Below are 26,948 nucleotides of genomic sequence, written 5' to 3' on the forward strand. Positions count from 1 at the left end.
AAGGGTGCCCCAATGGGTCACCCCATTGTCTAGTAGTAAACTAAAATTCATTCTCCCTGTTCCATTAGACACACACAAAAACAGACTTCTCCACATTCTTCAACCATCACCACCAATACTCCTGCTGCTGCTTGGTAAATATGTATTGCACAATACACTGAGCTCCTCCTGCAGAATGGTTGCTGCTCCATATTCCAGCATCTGCAGTCTCTTGTTTCTCATTGTTATACATAGATTCCTTACTAAACTGTTACATCATTTTCTCTTTTAATAAATTATGTATTAAAAGAGAAATTTCAGAAAGATTAATCCATTATGTGGGCAGGATAAACTGTTCTTTGGTTACTGAGGAATCACACCTCATTTTATTCTGTATCACTCTGGTTGAGTATTTTGAAAAAATTTTACGTAACAAAACAAAATAAATCCTAATGTAACTGCTCAACAAGTACTTGAAATTGCATGCATCTTTTAAAATAGAATAGGATGGAGAGATATCTGATACATGCTCACAGAAGTAGTAAAGGCAAATGAGGAATCAATCAACCGGAAAAACGGTGTGACATGAACACATTGGCCTGAAGGTGCTGTGAATTTCCAGGATTCTGAGCACTTAAATTTCAACCAGAAGATTCATTCACAATACCAGACAAACCAAATCATCTTCAAACAGTTCATAGAGAGCATAACATTCTAGGGCATACTTCAGAATCAGAATAATAATCAGGTTTATCACTGGCATGTATCATGAAATTTGTAAACTTAGCAGCTGTTCAATGCAATAATTATAACAGAAAAAAAGAATAAATTAGTTACTAAATATGTATATTGAATAGATCAAAAATAACACAAAAACAAATAGTACACATTTAAAAAGTGAGGTGGTGTTCATGGGTTCAATGTCATGAACACAAAGCTAACATGTTGCAATAATAAAACAAAAAAATAGCAGTGGCTTCCACCTGCAACATTGTATGCTTTGGATTTTTCTCCCATGTGAAATAAATGTGACACCAATTTAAAAGGTACAAAGTAAATCACACACTTTATTCTGAACCTTTCAGTCAAATTACCAAAGTAGAAATAATCTCAAAAGTCCAATCTACCAGACAGCAAAACTGCAGTACTTGACAGAACTGCACTTTGAAGTGTGAAACAATAGTAAAATACTCCAAGCAGTGTATATCATAACCCCCCACATCATTTCCTTGTTACACACTGCAGCTTTTGTATTGAGTATGACACACCTTCCATGGAAAACAATGGGAGTTGGAAACTGCAGGAAAAATGCCTCTGGCTCCGAGCAGGAAACTCTCACAGTTTTTCACAGTGACATCATAACAAATTTAAGCATCTGTAAGACCTTAAATCAGCCCGCTCAACTAAAAACAGAACACAAAACATCTATGAGACCTAATTTACTAAAACAGGAAACTATCATAAGGACACTAATCAGACTAGACCGATTATGAAAGTAACCTCCTAAACCAGTTAAAAACCACATTTCTAACCACTGTCCTCTCTCACAGTAGAAACTATCTGACATGTATGGTCAGTGTCATGTCTAAGAGAAGGTAGGAAAGAGATAATAGCCCATCACTTTGCAGGTTTCTCTTCAGACATTAACTGCAAATTAGAAAAAATGACAGGAACCAATTTCTATAACTTGAGAAAACACTCTAGAAATTACTCTTTCATGGGGGAAAAACTAAAGAAGAGTTGATTTTTTTTTTTGGAAAAGCTGTACAACTGCCTGAATTCTGAACTTGAAATTTAATACTGGTAAGTGCTCATTTAATTTTTAACATTAAAGTATATGCAATTATAACTCTAGTAAAGCGCCACGGCACAATTTAGTACATTAGTAGAGATTTGCATCCAGTTAATGTATAAGCATTGAAATTCATTTATTATCATCACATGTACCAAGGCAGGCCAAAAAAGCTTGTCACATTATTATTCATAAAGATCAAATTATTACTCACTGTATTAAGGTAATACAAGGTAAAACAATAACAGAATGCAGAATAAAGTGCAACAGGTACAGTGAAAGTGCAGTGCAGATAGATAATAAGGTGCAAGATCACAATGAGGTAAATTATAATATCAAGAACCCATCTCATCGTATTAAGGAACTATTCAATAGTCTTATATTGCAGTATTACTCGATTACATCTGATGCAAAAATTTGTCTGTCTGGTATAAACCAAGATTCACAACTGGGGAAGAAAAGGAAACATCCACATTGCCTCCCAACTGCAATTTAAACAAAATAAACTACAGTTTTGACTTACTTAATGTTAAAACAGCATATAATCTGTAGCATAATACATCTGGACACAGAAAAACTTTTTCATCCACCCTATAATTAAGGATTAGCTGCCCTTTGAGAGACCCTGGCAAATGCCTACTCACACAGCGCTCTTATCACCCCACAACATTCAAGAGGTTAAAATACCAATGGCAGCTAAATTACTAACTTCGGCAGAAAAGATTTTGACAGAAAAGTTAACTGCCACTTTAGGCATTAATTGACAGAACATTTCCTTCAGTATGATTGTATATGGGCTACTTGGAAGCACCTCAGTGCTTATACTGCACATGAACAGTTTGAATGATTTGTAAAATTACTAATCTCTTTTATCTCTGAAAAAGGCACATCATATCCAAGGATACTGCCCACCGAGCAGAAGACATCATACAAATGCTGTAAGAACTCTGCAAGTCTGGCAGCATCTATGGAAAAGAATAAAAAAGTCAACATTTCAGGCTGAGATCCTTCTTCAGGACTGGAAATGCATTTGGGTGCGCTACCCTTTTCCAATCCCAGTGAATGCCTCATCCCAAAATGTCAACTGTTTATTCCTTTCCATAGATGCTGCCTGACCTGCTGAGTTCCTCCACCATTTTGTATATGTTGTTCTAGATTTTCAGCATCTGCAGAATCTCAGGTTTATGAACAGAAGACTTCTGCAGGTTTGCTCATCAAAACATAGAATTTTACTCATAATTCTGATTGAGTTCCTCACCAAAAATACTTAAAATGATTTGATATCTTATCACACATCACAGGACTATACATCCAGTGACAAACTGAGTCATTATTGCTTCACCTGCATCCATGGTTAATCTCGATGAAGAGATGACTGCAATTATGTAAAGGTATTGCAGAGAACCTATAACACAACAAAAAGCTGAGATGAGATGCCCAACCACAAAGGGATTTTATTCATTAATGCCATATGAACATTGAGATGAAACCTAGTATCAAATACATCTGACACTGATCAAGAACAAGGGGGCGTAAAATGCATCCATGAGTGAAGAGACATTTTTATCTTCTGACACTGCGCATCATGACAGAGACCAACTAATGTGATAAGAAATTTAACTTTCAATATGCTCCCTGTAATTTTGTACCAGATTGTACAATATCCCTAAATAATTATCACACATATATAGTGAATCTTCAATATTTGTTTAAGATTTCCTTTCCGAAACAGAACTAGTTAAACAAGTCAAGTTAATTTGGGTATTATCTTGTAATAGTACATTAAACTATCGTAAAGGAATTTGATGATCACAACAAAGATTACAACCCGCTCTAAAATATTTTAATCATGCTATAAATAAGAGCATGAAACCTTTTTTCTCAACTGTTTCACAGCATAACAGTAATAAAACACTGAGGGCATTGTGACAAAGCATGATGTGCATAGTTTCAGTGCACATTTTATCAATTACATTCCTAACCAAATCCCTTGTCATGTTAGAAGAAATGCAGAATTAATTTATTCTGGATCCCAGTTCTAACTGTCACAGTGAGCAATTAAATGGTGTCCATTAACTGGACCTATATATGGATAAAGACACACAGTCAATCCAAATGTTATGTAGAAACTGCAAATTCATCATCCTATATGCAAAGATAGTTAACATCTGTTCAATTTCTTTTTTTATATAATAAAGGGAAAAACTGGAGCATTGTTTTGCTATGTGATATTCTTTAGTTACATTCTACATTAAACAGAGTGCCCTCAGAAAGCAGGTTCTCTAGGATTTAGCATTGATAACCAACCATGAGTATATGGCAAACATGGACACACTTCTATTTCATTCCTGATGCAATGTATTCAAAAGTAACCCTATAAACTAATTGCTGATAATTTAAAACAAATCAGAAAGGACAACAGTCTGAGCACTCTTCCATTAATTTTGCTGGTTTACAAAACTGCTTTGTTACTACAGAGCAATAACACAGGTGCAAAGTACAGTATTTTTTCATGAAACAAAAATGCAATACCAGATCAGAGACTGATTTGTTCCTCTCTAATTATGCCATATCACTTTCCTGGAAAAAATCTAATACGAAAATATCCCAATAGAGAACAGCGAGCTCATATAGCCCCTTTTTCCTGCTCCACCGTTCAATACCATGACAGATTCTCAATCCTTCCAATTTCCTAACCAATACCCATTAACTCCCTTGAGGAATTAACATCCATGGCTCTTTGGGGTAAAAAATTCCAAAGAATCAAAGAACCTAGGCTGCCAATCCCACTGAATACATTAGAGCTTCACCTCCTTCTGCTAGCCGGGCATGGGCCACCTCTGTAACTCGAAGCTATACCCCCGTCTCCCGGAATTAGTGACGGCGGTAGAGGGGTTGGAGACTCACCCCAGTCCAAGAAGTCGGAGATGTTCTTCTCCCTCCGGAGCGGGGAGTTGGCGCACTCATCGTACAGGCACACGATGATGTCGAGCAGGGTCTCCACGCTGACAGCCAGACCGCTTCTTCGTGGCCCGTCTAACAACATCTCCTCCAGCTTCTTTAGGCGAACCTCCGCCGACATCTTGGCTCCAGGGAAAGGCAACCGGCAGCTCGCTCCCTCCAGCGCCGGGGGTGGACAAGCCGTCTCCTCCCCTGCTCGGGGGGGGGGGGGGGGGGTTAATGAAAGGACAGCGGAGGAAGGCGGTGGGAGGAGTAGGGAAGAAGAGTCTCAAGCTCGGCTACTCGCTTATTTATAAGCCAGCGGCTCCCTTTATTTGGAAACAGCAGTTAATGTCCCGCTGGAAACCAGCTGCGCCGGTAATGCCGGTGAAGACATCCGCCTGGGCACCATCTCAGTTGCCCCGCGAGGCCCGAGGGCTGTTGGCCGCAGTCTCACACCCCGGGCTTGGCCATCCCGGCCTGGCTCGTGGGGCTCGCTTCGACGTCGGTGTCCTTGCCGGAGGCGAGGCGAGGCGGGGCGGGGAGAGGGGAGGGAGAGGGAACGCTGCCGCTGCTCAATGAGCCCGCCGCTTCATCAAGATGCAGAGCTTCAGCATCGCGCCCGGCACCCGGCTTTACACCCCGCGCACACACACCGACATTTGCACCGGGGCTTGTTATTGTTTGCTCTGGTATATATTGTTCCTTTGCTCCTCTCGGTGCATAAAGAAAGAAAACAACTGAAAAGCGGCCACACTGTTCCTCTTACAAGCCAGCTGGCGGTCTCCTCCCTCCTCACTCGAGCATCACCTCCCCGCTCCGCTCCAGCCGCTGCCGCTCCTGAGGTGAGCCGCGATTCAACATGGCGGCCGCTCCCTGCGGACTGACGGACAGCGAGAAGGGGGAGGGGACAGCGCGCCAGCCCGCCGGTCATTCCACAGCACGCCGGGATACTGGAGGAACCGAGGAGGGGGTGGTGGTAGGTTGGGAGGCGACCTCCGATGTTCGTTTGGGGGAGAGGAGAAGTGAGGTGTAGGCTATGGTTTGTCGTTCGCCTTCGGGGGTGGGGGGGAGGTAGCCGAGCAGAATCTTTCATTGGCAACCCTCCTGATATCAGGAGGTCAAAAGGATGATAGGTCAGGTGTGAGCTTGGAGTCCCACGGGGTAGCCATTACTGGACTCCGGAGCCACACAGGGTACCGGGATACAGGAGGACCAGGGACTCCTGGTGGGGGCTCCTTGGGCAGCCGCCGCACCGCGCTTGCGCAGAGCTGCCTGCTGACCTGCGGCGAGACATTCGGTGCTGGGGATGGAAGACGAGAAGGAACGAGTGGTGCCGCCCAGCACCTGCACTGACGCCGGCGGCGCACGTTGTCCTTTCTTCAAGGATACTCGTACAGATATCTTGCAAGTATCGCAAGCGGTCAACAGTATATATGAACAGTAATGTATGAAAGTGACAACAGCGGTAGACTCCAATGACAAGCGGCTTTGAATAGGGATTGCAAGCAACATATATTCGTCATTCCCAGCTAAGATCCCGGCGTATCCAGAATCTGCCACCTTCTGCTTTTTTATTTTGCAAACGTTTCTGTTTCAGCTAGCTAATGTCACCTTGAGACGAAATACCCAATGCGGAGCATATTTCCCTCCACTCTACCGAAAAGAGGGCTGTGTCATACATCGATGTGATTTTCCAGGTCATCCCGCTCCTCCCTCCCCCGCGGTTTAGTTATTAAATGTATCCGTGGGAATGGATTAGAAGAGGCTATTTTAGAAATTATATCCAATTGGTCAATTACCCTTTTTTTCAACCCGTTAATTTGATACATATTATCAATGAAAATTTCAGCTTTACAAACTGTGGTATGGGACCATCGGAAATTAATATAGGCAAGTGTTTCTATGTTCTATGTTTCTAAGTACTATAAGTCTCAGTTTTGTCTGGGTGGATCAACACAACATCCCAAAAACACTCTACAGTTTTGGTACTCATTCAATGATTCTCTGATCCTTTTCTCCCTGAATATTTTCCTACTTATAAACACAACACAATTCTATAAACACAACACTGTGGGAAAATAAATATGGAGCTTGGTATTTCTGTAGAGATAGAAGTTAGACAATGAAGGGGTGGCTGTTTATAAGTAAAGTGGTCCCATTTGAGGCAGGGCTGAAGTAATTTTATCTCTCCCAGAGGAGCATGTACTCTCTTCCTCAAAGGACATTGGAAGCAAAATCTTTTAATATTTTCCAGGTAGAGGTAGATTGATTCTTGATCAGCAAGGAGATAAAATGATATAGCAAGCAAGAATGCAACCACAGCTGCTGTGATTTTACTGAATGGCAGAGCAGATTGGAGGGGTGGAGTATTTGCTCCTACTCTGAATTCACTTTTGGGAAATTCCTGTGTCTCACAATTGTGCTTTTCTTGGAAGTTTCTGTTTAGATCATCACTCTATCAAAGTTCATGAAATTGTGTTCACACTAGCGGTGTGTAACTGCAGATTCGCGGGTTAATTGGTCTTTGTAAATTGTTTTGTGATTAGGCTAGTTCACAGTGTTTTTTTGGATTACCGCCCCTTTGGCTTCCAGGCTACATCCCCAGTGCTCCCCCTCCCTTTCCAGCAATTACATAAAAGACCACTTTGATTTATGATGCACAGTGAATGAAAATGGAACTGCAGATTCAAAGTAGTTAAATAATTGTAAAAAAATTCAAAGATATTTAAAACTACAGATATTTCTTTATTTAATTACATTAAAAAGTAATTTTCATAAATAATTTTAGAGCATATATTAGTAGTCCCACTATTCACTACTTCAATGCTTTTTTGACCTTTGGAAAAAGAAGTACTAGTCTCCTTATTTGAGTAAGGATATACTGGCTTTGGAAGTGGTGTAGAGGAGGTTCACCAGGTTAATTCTAGAGATGAGGGGGTTAGACTGAGGAGAGATTGAGTCACCTGGGACTGTATTCGCTGGAATTCAGAAGAATGAGAGGAAGTCTTATAAAAATGTATTCCGGTGTCTTCCCCCCCCCCCCCCTTTTACAAAGGTAGAGCGTTTCTATGAAACCTTTCTAAAACTGAAATGATGTAAAGCGAAGAACCATTAACTTATATGGGAAAAATTTTCGTAAAAGCGAAAATCCTCTTTGTAATGCGAAAACAGGTTACTAAAGTAGGTCTTTTGTAAAAGCGAAGTGGTGTAAAGTGAACATTTGTAAAGCGGGGACACCTGTACCATTGTGAAAGGGATAGATAAGATAGAGGCAGGAAAGTTGTTTCACCAGAAGGTGAGACTAGAACTAGGGGACATAGCCTCCAGATTCAGAGGAGTAGATTTAGGACGGAGTGAGGAGGAACTGCTTTTCCTAGAGAGTGGTGAATCTGTGGAATTCTCTGCCCAATGAAGAAATGGAGGCTACCTCAGTAAATATATTCAAGACAAGGTTGAATAAGTTTTTGCATAGTAGGCCAATTAAGGATTATTGGGAAAAGGCAGGTAGGTGGAGATGAGTCCATGGTCAGATCAGCCATGATCTTATTGAATGGCAGAGCAGCTCGATGGCCAGATGGCCAACTCCTGCTCCTATTTCTTATGTTCTTTCAATGAGATGGATGAGCTTGAGTGATATCAGCGTCTCAACATCAGGCTGGATGTCCCACAGGAGAAGGTTCAGATCCCCACGCTCAGTAACTTACAGTTTTTTTTGCCTTGAAAGTTAGACAACTGCATTGAAACCGCACTCCAGTAAATATGATGTTGCAGAGGCAATAAAGAACATCTTGACCTTTTTCCACAGTGCGTTCAGAGATCTCTTTTCTGCAACCAAAAGTCTCGATATGAAGATTTGAACCTCGGCTTCAGCTTAAAGTCATTTCATAGTGAGTTCAGTTCTTCCTCCATCCTTCCTGTTAATTCCTCATTACAAGTGTTCAGGAATGGATTTATTGCCCAATGTGGAATTTGGATCGAGAGTAGATCCTGAAATCTCTCTGACGTGTCCTTATGCAGCTCACGCAGGTGGGCACAGTGACATGAAAATCATCATCTGGTATTCTTTCATTCTCTTTCAGCTCTGAGAGGCTTGGGCATTGGAAAAAGTTGTGACAACCAATGTTGCACTGAAATAGAATTAACTTAGGCAGAGTTGTGGAGGCAACTGATTTGACTTCGATAGGATTTGTATCATTTCCTTTCAACTGAAAATTGATTTCATTGAAGTTTGTGAATATTCTGTTAAATAAGCAATGCCACACTTAACATTCTTGAGTTGATAACTGAATGAAGCAGTTGAGTCTTCAGAGAATTTTATCACAGTTTCATAAAGGCATCTCAGATGCTGTCCTTTTAAGAGCATTTGACTTCTGTGTGCAACAGCAAGCATTCAAACTGTTCATCATTCCCAATACAAAGCTCTCAAAATAGTCAAGAATTGAGAAAATGGGACTTGATTCTATTTACCATGCTGATGGCAGTATTTAATGATTTGTGCAGCTGATAACTTAAATTTTTTGCGATAAGATGATAAATATGAATTACAGTGAATGGTAAATATGTTGGGTACAGTTTCCTTTTCAAGTAATAACCCAATGGTGGTGTCCTGCCATTGTTGATGCCCTATCTGTTGTACAAGCAAGAATGTTTGTGAGCAGAATATCTTTCTCTTTGAAAAATTACTCAACCATCTCACTCTCCCTTCATATCTGTTTCTAATCCCCTTGCAAATAACACTCTTGAACCATGTTTTTCATCTTTTATGAAGCAAAGATTTGTTCCCTGGCAAAGCTGAACAGCAGAGCAAATTCTGTTCTCTTACGTATGTTGCACAATATGTCTTCCACATTCTCAAACATTTCATCTTTGAACAGAGATGATGCTGAACAGAATTGCTTTAACTACTCAGTCTGGTGAATTATGGAAAACTGTACTCAAAACCTCCCTTACTGCTGGCAGAATCAGTTCTTCTCCAATTGTAATGGGACTTTTCAGATTTAGCAATGAGCAGTGAACACGATTTCTTCGGTCCAGATTTCTCATGATATGCCAAACACAGAAGTGTCACATTGCTTTTCGACAACTCAACGTGCTTTGAGCAAAGTCTAAGAGAATGGTGGCTTAGCAAGTGACGGGGTGATTACATGATCACTGTAATCAATTATAAGTCACTGAGGATCAAATGATTATAATAAGTAATTCATTTCTAAAGTTAAGCCTGTAATCCCTCAGCTGCCCCCCTTGGTACTGAATGCTCCCTCCATCCCCTTTATCTTTATCTCCCGTTAGAAACTCGTACCGCCCTAGGGGGAGGGGTGGTGATGTCACCCACTTTGGGAACCGCGAGGCTGGTGTAAATTGGTGGGTTTCTGGGCGCCACAGCTCAGTGAGCCAGAGGGCCTGTTTTGTACTGTACCGCTAAATAAAACAAAAATAATCTTGTTTAACTTTATTTCATACTTTGCCTGTAACATTGTCTGTACAATATTCTGCCTGTAACATTGTCTGCTGAGATTTTGTTCCTTCTCTCTGTTGGCTTCTGATTCTGAATGATAGTGTTTTTTGAAGGAAATGGTTGGCTTGTTCTGCAATCCACAGTGAAACTGTCGCCAGGAAAGCTTAATTTTAAAATATTGCTGAACTGTTTTTATTACAAAGTAGCCACAGACTTTCCTCCTACTTGTGTCCTCTTGCACTCCTCACAAACCTCAGTCATTGCAGAAGCCTCGGCTGTGGTTGACACCATACATGGGTTACAGCTGTGGTGCTGCCTGCTGCGTTTTCAGCATGGCAAAGCTTTTGCAGACAGATCTGCTGGTTTGATCGGTTGTGAAGATCAGCTCTCGTTGAGGTGGCTGATACAGAATGCGCAACAGGAAAGATGAGACTCAAGGGCCTTTGACCCTCAGTGTCACACACAGGTCAGCACTCCCAGTACTCCAGCCCACTTCATGCTGGTCACAAGTGACGTCTTGATAGTGTGGAGATTGGTAACTTTTCTCTGGGGACTGCATACAGCACTAGGATTGGTCCTGGAACTCTGTCCTATATTTCCAAATATCCTGTGATACTCAAGGTCCATCAACCCCATTCATTCCATTGATTTTCTACAACAGTCTACTATCCCCATATTGCCATCAGCTCTTCAGTGAATTGTACCACTCACCTACACACAAAAAGCCATTTAAAGTGACCAGTTAACCTGCAGGTCTGTGGGATGTGAGAGGAATATGGAATACACAGGGAGAACATGAAAAGACAGCACCTGAAGTCGGGATTGAACCTGGATCTCTGAAGCCATGAGGTAAGTGATTCTACTTTCTGCACCACTGTGCTGCCTCATCCAGCATTTTATTTATTGATTAACTCAAAGGTGTATCACCAAGGAATGCAGAAAACATGGGATCCAGGGGAAGGCATTTTATTGATCATTCACTCAGATAGATGAGCAGAAACCACTACCACAGGTAGCTGGCCATCTTCTTAAAGCTAGGCCATGTGTATTCTGCAGGATTCAATTGATATCCTGAAGTTTCTCTTTTCTGAACAAGGGATGGTCCACTCACAGAACAGCAGAAACGTGGGATTCACTCCATCGTGATGGTGGACAATGAAACAATTAACATTTACAATAAATGAGGGAGGAAGTTTGTCTGGAGGTGATCTGGGCTCCTCCGGGTTTCTGCTGATCTAAAACAGATTCTCCTCAGGGATAGGCTGAGCAGATGTTTTCTCTGACCCTTGAGAGAGAACCCCATAGAACTCAGCTCCATCGTTAAATAGCGCAGGGAAAGAGATTTCCTGGAATGTTCAACCGATGTAATGTTGAGACACCAGAGACTGCAGTCTCCTTATGTTGAGTTTCAATGCTCAGAGTTTATTACATCTGTAAGTTAGTGACGGTTTAACATTGGCATAGATTACCAGGAGAAAGTTGCTTCAACCAGCAATTGAATCCAAAATGATAGGATAGGAGCTTCCAGGTGCCAACCAAAGCACAAGAAGATTGGGATCCATTTTATTGGGTTAAAATGTGCTAAAAATTGCTAAAGCTAGGGACACCTCACTAGCACTGAGTTGATTTTTTTCAATTCTGGTTATCAGGTTATAGAAAAGATGCCATTAAGCTGGAAAGCATGCGAGGGTGATTTGAGGCTTCAAGGCAACCACCATCTTTCTGGTGCACAAGAGAGTCACAGTAACTGGCTTAAATGATTAATGCCCGGTGGCACTGACTTCAACAATCATGAAGTGCTTTGAGCAGCTGGTAAGGGATTGTGTAAAATCCCACATTTCAGCTACATCAGAGCCTTTCCAGTTTGTCTACATCTCAGCCCAGCCATATCCTCAGCTCTCCGCTCCATCTTTTTCCACCTAAAAAATGATGCCAAGATGTTGTTCATCAACTTTAGCTCGAATTTAACATGATCATCCATCCGAAGCTTGTGGGTAAACTGCCTTCATTGGGACTCAATACCCCTCTCTGTAACTGGATCTTGGACTTCTTGATGGAAAGACCCTGATCAGTCTGAGTTGGCAACAACATCTCACTGAGCACTGGTACCCCCCCCCCCCACCAGGGTTGTGTGCTGAGTCTATGTTGTTCATGTTGTGCTGAGTCCACTACTGTTCATGCTGCTGACCCAGGACTGCATGGCCAGATCCAGCTCAAACCACACCATCAAATTTGCTGATGATCCCACAGTGGATGGTCTCATCACGAACAATGATAAGTTGACATACAGAGAAGAGGTAGAGAGATTTGTCAAATAATGTGAGAACAGCAACCTGAGTCTCGACATGGACAAGACAAGAGAGATGATTGTGTACTTAAGGAAGGCACAAGTTGACCAACCTTCATTGCACATCAATGACTCTGCTGTGGAGAGAGAGTGAAGAGTTCCTTGGTGTGCACATAACAGATGATCTAATCTGGACCCACAACACCTCCTCATTAGTCAAGAAGGCACATCAGGCAAATCTGGCCCTCAGCAGACTATGAATCTTTTCGTTCATCCAGGACTTGACTCTAGCTGATTTTGTGCGAACACACCCATCCCCAAGTGTCTTTATAAAATAAAAAGTCCATGACGACTGTGGCATGTTCATTCAGATTCTCTGTGGAGGTCTTGAACATGCGCAGCCTACTGACTCGAAGCAATACCATAGCCACTCCTCTGCCTCCCGTAACCAGCCCTTTGATATCCTTGTCCCCCTGTGCTTTGCTCTTTAGTCTCTGCCCATACACGGATAGGAGGGAGAGAGCCAGATGATCAGACTTCCAGAAATGCAGTGGAGAAATGGAACAGTTGGCATTCTTGATGGTAGTGTCGCAGTGGTCTAGTATGTTGGGTCCTCTGATACCACAGGTGATGTGCTGATGGCAGTGGGGCAGACCTTCTCATGGCGACCACTAACTTCAAGCACACAGGAAGGTGTCAGTTACAACTGGTGGGGTGGGAGTGTCCCTTGGACAGTCTGACACCGAGAATCCAAATGGAAACCACAGTACCTGTGAGTATACAGGAGAGAAGATGCAATATGCACATGGTTCCTGAGGGGAAGTGGGATATGAGCAGTGGTCTTGGAAGTAAATCAGGAGAGCGATGTTAGGAATCAGACAATGTCTCTGGGAATAATGCAGAAGAACAAAGGATTGAAAGGGAATGCTGTTCCCTGAGAATTGTGGAGATGGGATATGAAAACATCCCTGAAAATAATGTGAGACTCTGGATGGTGGGATAATGAGTTATGCTTGGTTTTGGACTGCCATCTGTATTATGGGGTGAGATATGCAGGTACAAGGACAATGAGTGGAGCAATTAATGAAGTTTTCATTTGTATTTACCATTACAGACTCAGTGTGATTCACTGCCATCTGCTGGTGAAACAGTAGACTGCAAGGTGGATAAAGAGCCAATTAAATCTTTCCCAGAATACGTACACGACGCTGGAAGAACTCAGCAGCTCAGGCAGCATCCGTGAGAAAAGAGTAGCCAACTGAAGAGTAGTCATCAGAAGGGTCTCAGCCCGAAACGTTGGCTACTCTTTTCTCACGGATGCTGCCTGACCTGCTGAGTTCTTCCAGCGTCGTGTACGTATTCTTTGATCCACAGCACCTGCAGTTGTATTTTTGTGTTTTAAATCTTTCCCAGAAGTTGGAGCCTTTGGTGAGAGACTTCCCTTTGCTCCATGTGGATTCAGGTCTGAGTGTTCCATGACCAACAAGTCCTTCACACTGCACGATTCAAAGGAAAAGGCCAGGAACAACCCACTTTCTTTATGTGTATACCAGGTGGCCCCCATTTTTCAAACATTTGCTTTATGACATCTCACTGTTACAAAAGACTTACATTAGTTACCTGTTTTCGCTAACATAAGGTGTTCTCACTGTTACGAAAAAAAGCCGCGTGCGCTGAGCAACCACACTCCTCCCCCGGAACTGCATTCCAGCCGCCATTGCTTAAACACGTGCCTGTGAGCATCTGTGCGTTATGTCAATTTATTTTGTGCATCCGTTAGCAGGATGAGTTCTAAGGTATCAGAAAAGCCCAAAAGATCTCATAAGGGTGTTAATACTTAATGTAAAACTAGACATAATTAAGCATTTCGATCATGGTGAACAAAGTAAGGACATTGTCCACGCGTGGAACTTGCCTGTGTCCACCATTCGCACTATTTACACGCAGAGAGAAAGAATTTTGAAAGCTGCCAATGTTACTGTTAGTTCTGCTCGTAGCAAAGTGATCTCTCTTAGTTGGCGTCCAATAATGGATAAAATGGAAAGTCTGTTGCTTGAGTGGATTGATGGGTGTAAAGCGTGGTGTTCCATTAAGTTACCTTATCCTTAAGGAGAAATCAGTCAGTCTTTTTAATAAGCTGAAACAGAAAGCACTGGACGCTGGTGATGAAAGTGTTGCAAAAGTGGAATTTAAAGGCAGTCATGGGTGGTTTGATTGGTTTCTGAGGCGAGGGCAGCTTCTTAGCTTAAAGTTTACTGGAGAGAGTGCTTCGGCTGATACTGAAGCTGCCGAAAAGTTCCCAGCAGAACTTAAGAAAATAATTACAGAAGGTGGGTATTTGTATAAGCAAGTGTTTAACTGTGACAAAACTGCAATTTATTGGAAAAAATTGCTGAGCACCCCAACCTCTGACGACTCAGCCTAACACACCATCATCAGTGTGCTCGCTGTCTTCCCGATTCCGGTAAGTGAAACTACACTGTACATACGTTATCTCTACTTTATATAGGCTGTGTAATTTTATGTGTTATTTGGTATGATTCGGCAGCTTCATAGTTTAAAGGTTACTGGAAAGAGTGTTTCTGCTGAGAGCGCTCGCGTGAGATTTTTGCTGCGGTGGACAGTGCTGCAATGATTGCAGAAACGTATTTCTACTTTATATAGGCTATGTATTTATCATATCATTCCTGCTTTTACTATGTGTTACTGTTATTTTAGGTTTTATGTGTTATTTGGCATGATTTTGTAGGTTATTTTTTGGGAACGCTCATAAATTTTTCCCATGTAAGTTAATGGTAATTGTTTATTCGCTTTACGACATTCCAGTTTACAAATCGTTTCATAGGACTGCTCTACCTTCGGCTAGCAACGGAAACCTGTATACAGAAAATCTTCAAAGTTGTGGACACAGCTTGGCGCATCGCAGAAACCAGCCTCTGTCTACACTTCTAGTTTAAAGTAAATTTATTATCAACTTATGTGTCACCATATATTACCCTGAGATTCATTTTCTTGTGAACATCACAGTAGAATCAATGAAAAACAGCTAAGACTGACAACCAATGTGCAAAAGAAGACCAAACTCGGAAATACAAAAAAATCCCCAAATAATAATAAATAAATAATATGGAGAACATTAGTTGTAGAGTCCTTGAAAATGATTTCTTAGGTTGAGGAATCAGTTGACTTCTTAGGTTGGTGAATGAAGTTATCCACACTTGTTCAGGAGCCAGATGGTCGAAGGGTAACAACTGTTCCTGAACTGGATTGTGTGGGGCCCCGTACCTCATTCCTGACAGCAGCAGCAGGAAGAGAGCCTGGTTGGAGTGGTGGGTGTCCTTGATGATGAATACTCTGTTCTTGTGGCAGCGCCCCTTGTAAATGTGCTCAGTGGTGGTGGGGGGTGGGGGGGGGATTTTCCTGTCATGGACAAGACTGTATCCACAACTTTTTGCAGGCTTTCGCCCCAAATGCTTCTTCAGACTTATTGATGACACCTTCATAGTGTGGCCTCATGGGCTCCAGGCATACTAACAGTTCCACAACCATCTGAGAAAGTTCCACAACCATTCCTGGATGTTCCAACAGAACAGAAACTGGATGGTAGACTTGGACATGGTGTCTATCAGAAACCCACTCACATGGACTTTTACATCAACAATAGCAGCCACCGTCCAGCTTCCCAATGTAGAGCAGTCCTTTCTACTTGGATTAACCTGGCAAAAACTATTTCGGACCTAGAGAGTTTCCATGAGGAAATAAAATGATTACCCATGACATTCCTACAGAATGGCTACAAGTTGAAGGAAATATTTGGGCCTTTAAAAGGGCTAGTGGAAAAACTAGGAATCCTAACAACGAGGAGGAACCCATCCCTGCCACCTGTCTTCTCAATATTTCCAGGTTTCTGGAAGGATCATTAGGATCCTGGAAAAATACTGGATTAATACAATCCACAAACCTGTAAGGAAGCTGGGATAAAGAATCACAGTTTATGTGGGTCAAAGATGACCTGGAACTTGGGTTGGCTGGCACTTACAGGATTCTCTGTGAATGCGGAGCAGCATATATTGGCCAGACGGGATGCACAGTGGAAACCCACATCAATGAGCACAGAAAGTCTGTCCGTTTGGCTTACCCAGACAAATCGGTGGTGGCAGAACACTGCATTCGCGATGGCCGTAGGATTGACTTCGACAGCACAAAACTGCTGTGCCACACCAATGGCTTTTGGGACCACCTGATAAAGGAAGCCATTGAAATTAAACTGGAGATCCGAACAAGAGAAAATCTGTAGATGCTGGAAATCCAAGCAACACGCACAAAAAGTGCAGGAGGAACTCTGCAGGCTAGGCAGCATCTATGGAAAAGAATACTTGTTGATGTGCCCTGCTGAGACACTTCAGCAGAGCTGGAGAAAGTAAAAGATGAGGAGTAGAGTTAAAAGGTGGGGGGAGGGGAGGGAGAGACATGAGGTGATTAACATTACCAAAAGGTTGCTTTTTTCTCAGGTGGGGTGAGGGGGATTGTTGCTCGCTGCTGCTTCCACATGGGAGGGAGGGAGGCTGGGGGGGGGACTTTGGGGTTCTTACGTTTAACTGTCATTCATTCTTTGGGGCGTTTCTCTATTTTCGTGGATGTTTGTGAAGAAAAAAGTATTTCAGGATGTATATTGTACATATTTCTCTGACATTAAGTAGGACCTTTGAATCTTTGATAGGTGAAACCAGGAGGGGTGAAATAAAAGGCTGAGATGTTGATTGGTGAAAGAGGTACGGAGCTGGAGAAGGGGGAATCTAACAGGAGAGAATAGAAGACCACTGAAGAAAGTAAAGGGGGAGAAGCACCAGAGGGAGGTGGTGGGCAGGTAAGGAGATAAGATGAGAGAGGGAAAAGGGGATGGGAAATGGTGAAGGGGGGGGGGGCATTCGGTTGGAGGCCACCCAGACAGAATATAAGATGTTATTCGTCCAACCCAAGTTGGCCTCATCGGCGACAGTAGAGGCGGCCATGGATTGACAAATCAGAATGGGAAGTGGAATTAAAATGGGTGGCCACTGGGAGATCCTGCTTCTTCTGGTGGATGGAGCATAGATGCTCAGCAAAGCGGGCTTCCAATTTACATTGGGTGTCACCAAGAGACGGGAGGTCACAACAGGAGCACCAGACACAGTGTATGTGACCAAGGATGGGAACTCAACATCCAGGGATATTCAATATTCAGGAGGGATAGACAGGAAAGAAAAGGAGGTGAGGTAGCATTGCTGGTTAGAGAGGAGATTAACGCAATAGAAAGGAAGGACGTTAGCCCGGAGGATGTGGAATCGATATGGGTAGAACTGCATAACACTAAGGGGCAGAAAACGCTGGTGGGAGTTGTGTACAGGCCACCTAACAGTAGTAGTGAGGTTGGGGATGGCATTAAACAGGAAATTAGAAATGTGTGCAATAAAGGAACAGTAATTATAATGGGTGACTTCAATCTACATAGAGATTGGGTGAACCAAATTGGTAAGGGTGCTGAGGAGGAGGATTTCTTGGAATGTATGCAGGATGGTTTTCTGAACCAACATGTTGAGGAACCAACTAGAGAGCAGGCCATTCTAGATTGGATATTGAGCAATGAGGAAGGGTTAGTTAGCAATCTTGTTGTGCGAGGTCCCTTGGGTAAGAGTGACCATAATATGGTGGAATTCTCCATTAAGATGGAAAGTGACATAGTTAATTCAGAAACAAAGGTTCTGAACTTAAAGAAGGGTAACTTTGAAGGTATGAGACGTGAATTAGCTAAGATAGACTGGCAAATGATACTTAAAGGGTTGACAGTGGATATGCAATGGCAAGCATTTAAAGATCACATGGATGAACTACAACAATTGTTCATCCCAGTTTGGCAAAAGAATAAACCAGGGAAGGTAGTGTACCCGTGGCTGACAAGGGAAATTAGGGATAGTATCAAGTCCAAAGAAGAAACATATAAATTAGCAAAAAAAAAGCGGCATACCTGAGGACTGGGAGAAATTCAGAGACCAGCAGAGGAGGACAAAGGGCTTAATTAGGAAAGGGAAAAAAGATTATGAGAGAAAGCTGGCAGGGAACATAAAAACTAATTGTAAAAGCCTTTATAGATACGTGAAAAGAAAAAGATTGGTCAAGACAAATGTAGGTTCTTTACAGTCAGAAACAGGTGAATTGATCATGGGGAACAAAGACATGGCAGACCAATTGAATAACTACTTTGGTTCTGTCTTCACCAAGGAGGACATAAATAATCTTCTGGAAATAGTAAGGGACCGAGGGTCTAGTGAGATGGAGGAACTGAGGGAAATACATGTTAGTAGGGAAGTGGTGTTAGGTAAATTGAAGGGATTAAAGGCAGATAAATCCCCAGGGCCAGATGGTCTGCATCCCAGAGTGCTTAAGGAAGTAGCCCAAGAAATAGTGGATGCATTAGTGATAATTTTTCAAAACTCTTTAGATTCTGGATTAGTTCCTGAGGATTGGAGGGTGGCTAATGTAACCCCACTTTTTAAAAAAGGAGGGAGAGAGAAACCAGGGAATTATAGACCGGTTAGTCTGACATCGGTGGTGGGGAAAATGCTAGAGTCGGTTATCAAAGATGTGATAACAACACATTTGGAGAGAGGTGAAATCATCGGACAAAGTCAGCATGGATTTGTGAAAGGAAAATCATGTCTGACGAATCTTATAGAATTTTTTGAAGATGTAACTAGTAGAATGGATAGGGGAGAGCCAGTGGATGTGGTATATTTAGATTTTCAAAAGGCTTTTGACAAGGTCCCACACAGGAGATTAGTGTGCAAACTTAAAGCACACGGTATTGGGGATATGGTATTGATGTGGATAGAGAATTGGTTGGCAGACAGGAAGCAAAGAGTGGGAGTAAACAGGACGTTTACAGAATGGTAGACAGTGACTAGTGGGGTACCGCAAGGCTCAGTGCTGGGACCCCAGTTGTTTACAATATATATTAATGATTTAGATGAGGGAATTAAATGCAGCATCTCCAAGTTTGCGGATGACACGAAGCTGGGCAGCGGTGTTAGCTGTGAGGAGGATGCTAAGAGGATGCAGGGTGACTTGGATAGGTTAGGTGAGTGGGCGAATTCATGGCAGATGCAATTTAAATGTGAGGTTATCCACTTTGGTTGCAAGAACAGGAAAACAGATTATTATCTGAACGGTGGCCGATTAGGAAAAGGGGAGGTGCAACGAGACCTGGGTGTCATTGTACACCAGTCATTGAAGGTGGGCATGCAGGTACAGCAGGCGGTGAAAAAGGCAAATGGTATGTTGGCATTCATAGCAAAAGGATTTGAGTACAGGAGCAGGGAGGTTCTACTGCAGTTGTACAAGGCCTTGGTGAGACCGCACCTAGAATATTGTGTGCAGTTTTGGTCCCTTAATCTGAGGAAAGACATTCTTGCCATAGAGGGAGTACAGAGAAGGTTCACCAGATTGATTCCTGAGATGACAGGACTTTCATATGAAGAAAGACTGGATCGACTAGGCTTATACTCACTGGAATTTAGAAGATTGATGGGGGGATCTTATTGAAACGTATAAAATTCTAAAGGGATTGGACAGGCTATATGCAGGAAGATTGTTTCCGATGTTGGGGAAGTCCAGAATGAGGGGTCAGTTTAAGGATAAAGGGGAAGCCTTTTAGGACCGAGATGAGGAAAAACTCCTTCACACAGAGTGTGTCAGGGTCTGATCCGGAATTACGTTCCGGGTTTTGATCCGGTCCGGGGGCTCCGTACTCCGGGTCCTGCAGTTGTCCCTCCCGTCAACCGTGATCCAGTTAGAACCCTCCTGGTTCAAGGAGACACACCTGTAACTCATTGAGCTGCAGGTGTTTATAAGGGGCCTTGGGACTGGGAGCAGGCGGGTGGTCGTTTTGTTCTGTTTCCCGTTTCTCCTCCGGCTCCGAACTCGTCTCTGCATTCTGTTATCCCGCCTGGGTTCAGATCCACTCCTCATCATGCTTCTCTGCCAGGTTGGTCCGCTCCCCCACCTTTCTTCCCATGCGCTGGTCCTGCTTCACCGCTCGGTTTTGTTTTTCGCGCGGTCGCGCTGTCTGCCGGCTGTTTCCGAATTTCCCGTTGTTATGGCTGTTGTGTTGGTTGACCTGGACCTATGCCCATTCCTACCCCTCGCCTCCGTCGGGCAGATCCGGCGGGGGTTCTGCCTGTTCATATCCCTCGCCTCCGTCGGGCGGATCCGGCGGGGGTTCTGCCTGTTCCTACCCCTCGCCTCCGTCAGGCGGATCCGGCGGGGGTCCTGCCCGTTCCTACCCCTCGCCTCCGTCGGGGGTCCTGCCCGTTCCTACCCCTCGCCTCCGTCGGGCGGATCCGGCGGGGGTTCTGCCTGTTCCTACCCCTCGCCTCCGTCGGGGGTCCTGCCCGTTCCTACCCCTCGCCTCCGTCGGGGGTCCTGCCCGTTCCTACCCCTCGCCTCCGTCGGGCGGATCCGGCGGGGGTTCTGCCTGTTCCTACCCCTCGCCTCCGTCGGGGGTCCTGCCCGTTCCTACCCCTCGCCTCCGTCGGGCGGATCCGGCGGGGGTTCTGCCTGTTCCTACCCCTCGCCTCCGTCGGGGGTCCTGCCCGTTCCTACCCCTCGCCTCCGTCGGGCGGATCCGGCGGGGGTTCTGCCTGTTCCTACCCCTCGCCTCCGTCGGGGGTCCTGCCCGTTCCTACCCCTCGCCTCCGTCGGGCGGATCCGGCGGGGGTTCTGCCTGTTCCTACCCCTCGCCTCCGTCGGGGGTCCTGCCCGTTCCTACCCCTCGCCTCCGTCGGGGGTCCTGCCCGTTCCTACCCCTCGCCTCCGTCGGGCGGATCCGGCGGGGGTCCTGCCCGTTCCTACCCCTCGCCTCCGTCGGGCGGATCCGGCGGGGGTCCTGCCCGTTCCTACCCCTCGCCTCCGTCGGGCGGATCCGGCGGGGGTCCTGCCCGTTCCTACCCCTCGCCTCCGTCGGGCGGATCCGGCGGGGGTCCTGCCCGTTCCTACCCCTCGCCTCCGTCGGGCGGATCCGGCGGGGGTCCTGCCCGTTCCTACCCCTCGCCTCCGTCGGGCGGATCCGGCGGGGGTCCTGCCCGTTCCTACCCCTCGCCTCCGTCGGGCGGATCCGGCGGGGGTCCTGCCCGTTCCTACCCCTCGCCTCCGTCGGGCGGATCCGGCGGGGGTCCTGCCCGTTCATATCCCTCGCCTCCATCGGGCGGATCCGGCGGGGGTCCTGCCCGTTCATATCCCTCGCCTCCGTCGGGCGGATCTGGCTGATCCGCCGTGGCCCGATGGGGGTTCAGCCCCCCCTTCTCTTCCGCCCAAACCCTGGGATAGTGCCCCGCACCCGCCTAGGGGTCCGCGTCATGCCCAGGCCTCCGGTTTTTCCGCCTGGGAGGCGCCCCTACCTGGGATACATGCGTCCCGCCCAGGGAGGGCTCTCCACTAGCCTATCGCCACCTAGACCTGTCTATCTGCCTGCCTGAACCCCAGGAGCCTGCCTACCTGACTGGAACTACGGGAACCCGTTCCACTCTGCCTGCTGGAACCCCGGGGACCTGTCTACCTGCCCGCCCGAACCCCGGGGACCTGTCTACCTGCCCGCCCGAACCCCGGGGACCTGTCTACCTGCCCGCCCGAACCCCGGGGACCTGTCTACCTGCCCGCCCGAACCCCGGGGACCTGTCTACCTGCCCGCCCGAACCCCGGGGACCTGTCTACCTGCCCGCCCGAAGCCCGGGGACCTGTCTACCTGCCCGCCCGAAGCCCGGGGACCTGTCTACCTGCCCGCCCGAAGCCCGGGGACCTGTCTACCTGCCCGCCCGAAGCCCGGGGACCTGTCTACCTGCCCGCCCGAAGCCCGGGGACCTGTCTACCTGCCCGCCCGAAGCCCGGGGACCTGTCTGCCTGCCCGCCCGAAGCCCGGGGACCTGTCTGCCTGCCCGCCCGAAGCCCGGGGACCTGTCTGCCTGCCCGCCCGAAGCCCGGGGACCTGTCTGCCTGCCCGCCCGAAGCCCGGGGACCTGTCTGCCTGCCCGCCCGAAGCCCGGGGACCTGTCTGCCTGCCCGCCCGAAGCCCGGGGACCTGTCTGCCTGCCCGCCCGAAGCCCGGGGACCTGTCTGCTTGCCCGCCTGAATCCTGGGAGCCTGCCTACCGGACTTCGAACTCCGGGAGCCACTCCGCTCCGCTCTGCCTGCCGGAACTCCGGGAGCCACTCCGCTCCGCTCTGCCTGCCGGAACTCCGGGAGCCACTCCGCTCCGCTCTGCCTGCCGGAACCCCGGGAGCCACTCCGCTCCGCTCTGCCTGCCTGAACTCTATCTGCCTGATCCCCAGCTACCCTTAAGTGCCATGGCATCCCCATCGTGTCCTCCCCCTAGTACTTCAGTGTCTGCGTCCTGCGTTTGGGTCCATCCGGCCCCTCTTGACAGAGAGTGGTGAATCTGTGGAATTCTCTGCCACAGGAAACAGTTGAGGCCGGTTCATTGGCTATATTTAAGAGGAAGTTAGATATGGCCCTTGTGGCTAAAGGGATTGGGGGTATGGAGAGAAAGCAGGTACAGGATTTTGGGTTGGATGATCAGCCATGATCATACTGAATGGTGGTGCAGGCTTGAAGGGCCAAATGGCCTACTCCTGCACCTATTTTCTATGTTTCTATGTTCCTATATGACCCCAACAGACTCACAGGTGGTGTCGCCTCACATGGAAGGACTATTTGGGGCCCTGAATGGTAGTGAGGGAGGAGGTGTAGAGGTGTAGCATTTATTCTGCTTGCAAGGATAAATGCCAGGAGGGACAAATGGACAAGGGAGGCGCATAGGGAGCGATCCCTGTGGAAAGCAGAAAGTGGGGGGAGGGAAAGATGCGCTTGGTGGTGGGATCCCGTTGGAGGTGGCGGAAGTTACAGAGAATTTTGTGCTGGACACAAAGGCTGGTGGGGTGATAGGTGAGGACAAGAGGAATCCTATCCCTGGTAGGATGGTGGGAGGATGGTTAAGAGCAGCAGTTAAATGGAAGAGATGCAGTTGAGGGCAGCATTGATGGTGGAGGAAGGGAAGCCCCTTTCTTTGAAAAAGGAGGCGATTTCCTTCATTCTAGAAGGCAGAGAAGGGTATGGCATAACAGGGTGGGAAGAGGTATAGTCCAAGTAGCTGTGAGAGTCCATGGGTATATAATAGACATCAGCAGATAAGCTGTCTCTAGAGACAGAGACAGAGAGATCAAGAAAGGGGAGGGAGGAGTCGGAAATGGATCAGGTAAATTTGAGGGCAGAGTGGAAGCTGGAGGCGAAGTTGATGAAGTCAACGAGCTCTGCATGGGTGCGGGAAGCAGCACCAACGCGGTCATTGAAGTAGCGAAGGAAAAGGACAGGACAGACACCACTGTAGGCTTGGAACACGTAGCCAACAGAAAGGCAGGCATAGCTGGACCCATGCGGGTGCCCACGATGACACCTTTTGTTTGAAGGAAGTGGGAGGGGCCAAAGGAAAAATGACTAAGAGTGATGACAAGTGCTGCTAAACAGAGGAGGGTGGTGGTGGTGGGGAACTGGTTGGGTCTGGTATCCAGAAAGAAACAGAGAGCCTTGAGGCCTTCCTGGTGGGGGATGGAGGTGTACAGGGACTGGACATCCATAGTAAAAATAAGATGATGGGGACCAGGGAACTAGAAATCATTGTAAAGATTCAGAGCATGTGAGGTGTCACAGATGTAGGTAGGGATTTGATTGCAAACGAGGTGTGAGAGCAGAAACCTGATTGGATGAAGACTAACCAATTAGGAGGGACAGTCTTACAGGGATTATACATACCATCAGACTAGTCATGCCCAGGCATCATCCCTGATGAAGATGGCGGAGCTTGTCCTCAAAATGTCGGTTATAATCAATACCTGTACCCAGCTGGAAGCCTGAGAAGAGTTTTGTCATCATATATGCCAGGAAAGCTCTAGATCCTTTTTCAATAATAAACCAATTTACCAGATAGTCATTCAAAAGCACTGGGTCCAGTGTCAGCGCAGGGATGTTTGCAAATGCTGAGGCAGAGGTAGAAACTAATTTGGTTGTAATTGGGGACAGGGAGGAACTACTGTAAAGGAGATAAAAAGTCCAAAAGACTTGGGAGAGGCACGTTCAGCATCTTAGCACTATGTAGATCATGTTTAGACAGGATCGGACTCAGCAAAAGATTATCCGGGATATGTTTACAATGCAGGAATGTAAGCACAAGACCATATCAAACCAGGATCAAAGAGTTGCATTTAACATTGTGGGGTGATCGTGCTGCAGTACTAACAGAGACCTGGCTCAAATGATAGCAGGAATAGGTTCAAAACATCCTTGAATTCCTGGTTTTCAGGAAAGACATAGAATGGGAGAAAGGGAAGGAATGCCTGCATTTATTGTGGAGACAAAGAGTAACTTCTGCTGTTTATGGGAAGTATGATTTCACTGCTAGAATTAACCATAGACTACCTGGAATCCTGGGCACCAAATTATAGGACAGACGCCATTGATTTCAAAAAGATTCAAAGGCTCATTTATTCTTCTTCTCCAGAGAGCCACAAAACCAAGAAAGAGAAGAATGGCAGCATGATCATCAACCCCCAAATCCCTCCTCCCCACACAAAAAAAACAAGAAAGGTCAGGCAATAAACACAGAATATAAGAAACTATAAGACTGAAAAAAAGTCTATAGTCCAAGTCCGTATCCAAAACAGAGAAAACCTGGGTAACATTCTCTGAGCACAGCAGCAGAGCGATCCCACTGGCGATCGAAAGGCTGTCTCCCCTCTCCGCAGCAGAGCGATCCCACTGGCGATCGAAAGGCTGTCTCCCCTCTCCGTAGCAGAGCAATTCTTCCCCACTCCCCGCGATTAAAAAGGCAGTCTCCCCTCTCCGGCAGCAGAGCGATCCCACCAGCAATCAAAAGGCTGTCTCCTCTCTCCGACAACAGAGCGATCCCACCAGCAATCAAAAGGCGTGCAAGAAAGTTTTACAGGGATTCTACCAGGACTTTGAGGGCCTGAGTTGCAGGGAAAGGTTGGGCAGACAGAGGATTTATCTCTTGGAGCACTGGAGAGTGAGCTTAGAAGGGGAATATTTAAAAAGAATCTGGTGGGTAACTTTTTCAGGCAGAGGGTAGGGGTGTAGGGAACAAGGTGTCAGTAAGTGATAGAGACGAATACACTGCAGCATTAAAAAAAAGGACATTTGGACAGGTACATCGATGTAGGGCAAATGGGTCCATGTTAGATGGGCACCTTGGCTGGCATGGGCCGTTTGGGCTCAAGGGCCTGTTTCCATGCGTTTGCTCTCAAGTCATTCAACATAGAAACAGGCCCTTCAGCCCAACTGGTCCATGCCAGCCATGGAGCTCCAGATACACAGGTTTGATCTTGACCTCGGATTCTGTCTGTGTGGAGTTTGCATGTTCTCTCCTGTGAGAATGTGAGTTTCCCCTGGATACTCTGATTTCCTCCTACATCCCAAAAGAGTGGGTTGTCAGCTGACAACTATAAATTGCCCCAAGTGTGTGAGTGAGGGGTAGAATCCATGGGGTCCTCTATCTCTCTTTGCCCCCTCCTACCAGCTACCTACTGATAAGAAGCATGTTGAAGTCAAACATGTCAAGAAGTTCAAAAGCCTCAAAAAGAAAGGTGAATGTGCAGGCCTTCAACCATTCCACATAGACTCGAACGGCAGCAGCATCCAACGGGCAAGTTGGTTTATTTTTGTCACACGTACAGTGAAAAACTTTGTTTTACATGCCATCCACATGGATCATTTCATTAAATCAGGCAGTACAGGTAGACAATGAGGTCCAAGCTCATAACACAGTAGACTGTGAGGTCAAAGATCTGTTTCATCGTACGAAGGAACCGTTCAATAATAACAATGGAGCGGGGCCTCCTTGAGCCTCGTTGTAGATGTTTTCAGGTGTTTGTATCTTTTGCGCAGTAGGAGGGGAGAGAAGAGAGAATGTCCGGGTGGGTGGGGTTGATTACACTGGTTGCTTTACTCAGGCAGCATGGGCATTATCAGAGTGGGTGGAAGTCCTGAAGTGAATTTTATTGATCAGAGTGCTTCCGTCCTCAAGAGGTCAAGGCTGCTGCAGCAACAAACAATCTACTGGGGAAACTCGGCGGGTCGAGTAGCATCTCCTTGGGGGGTTGCAGTATGGAGGGAATTGTCGATGTTTCAGTTCGAAGCCCTGCAACAGGAGACTGGAAATGGCAGGTATTAAGAGGTGATGGGGACGGGGAGGCAGAGGCTAAAGGTGAGTGGAGGACTGTGGAACCAGGAAGAGGATGGGGAGACTGAAACAGGAGAGATAAATAGAGGCGGACAAAAGAGGGAAAGCAGCTGGAGTCAGTTGTTGGAAGAGAAGGAGCAGGTGGAGGGTGATAAATAGGAACAATGGCATCTGATAAGCAAGGAAAGTGATAATGGGAACCATTTGGAGAGAG

The 26,948-nt window shown here is 46.0% G+C and overlaps 1 protein-coding gene across 10 annotated transcripts in view; it reads right to left on the reverse strand.

The window, feature by feature from the left end:
* Nucleotides 1-5,843, reverse strand: part of LOC140733174 (serine/threonine-protein kinase MRCK alpha-like) — a 575,430-nt gene extending 569,587 nt beyond the window's left edge. For 2 of the 10 annotated variants that reach the window (XM_073056124.1, XM_073056120.1), the window contains exon 1: nt 4,679-5,763. In XM_073056124.1, the coding sequence (XP_072912225.1) occupies nt 4,679-4,853 (175 nt within the window). In that variant the 5' untranslated portion in view covers nt 4,854-5,763. Of the gene's footprint in view, nt 1-4,678 lie in introns of all 10 variants that reach the window. The other 8 variants (XR_012100237.1, XM_073056117.1, XM_073056119.1 and 5 more) reach the window with 8 other exon arrangements.
* Nucleotides 5,844-26,948: the final 21,105 nt, after the last annotated feature.

The sequence above is a fragment of the Hemitrygon akajei genome, chromosome 9, assembly GCF_048418815.1.
Source record: "Hemitrygon akajei chromosome 9, sHemAka1.3, whole genome shotgun sequence".
NCBI lineage: Eukaryota > Metazoa > Chordata > Chondrichthyes > Myliobatiformes > Dasyatidae > Hemitrygon > Hemitrygon akajei.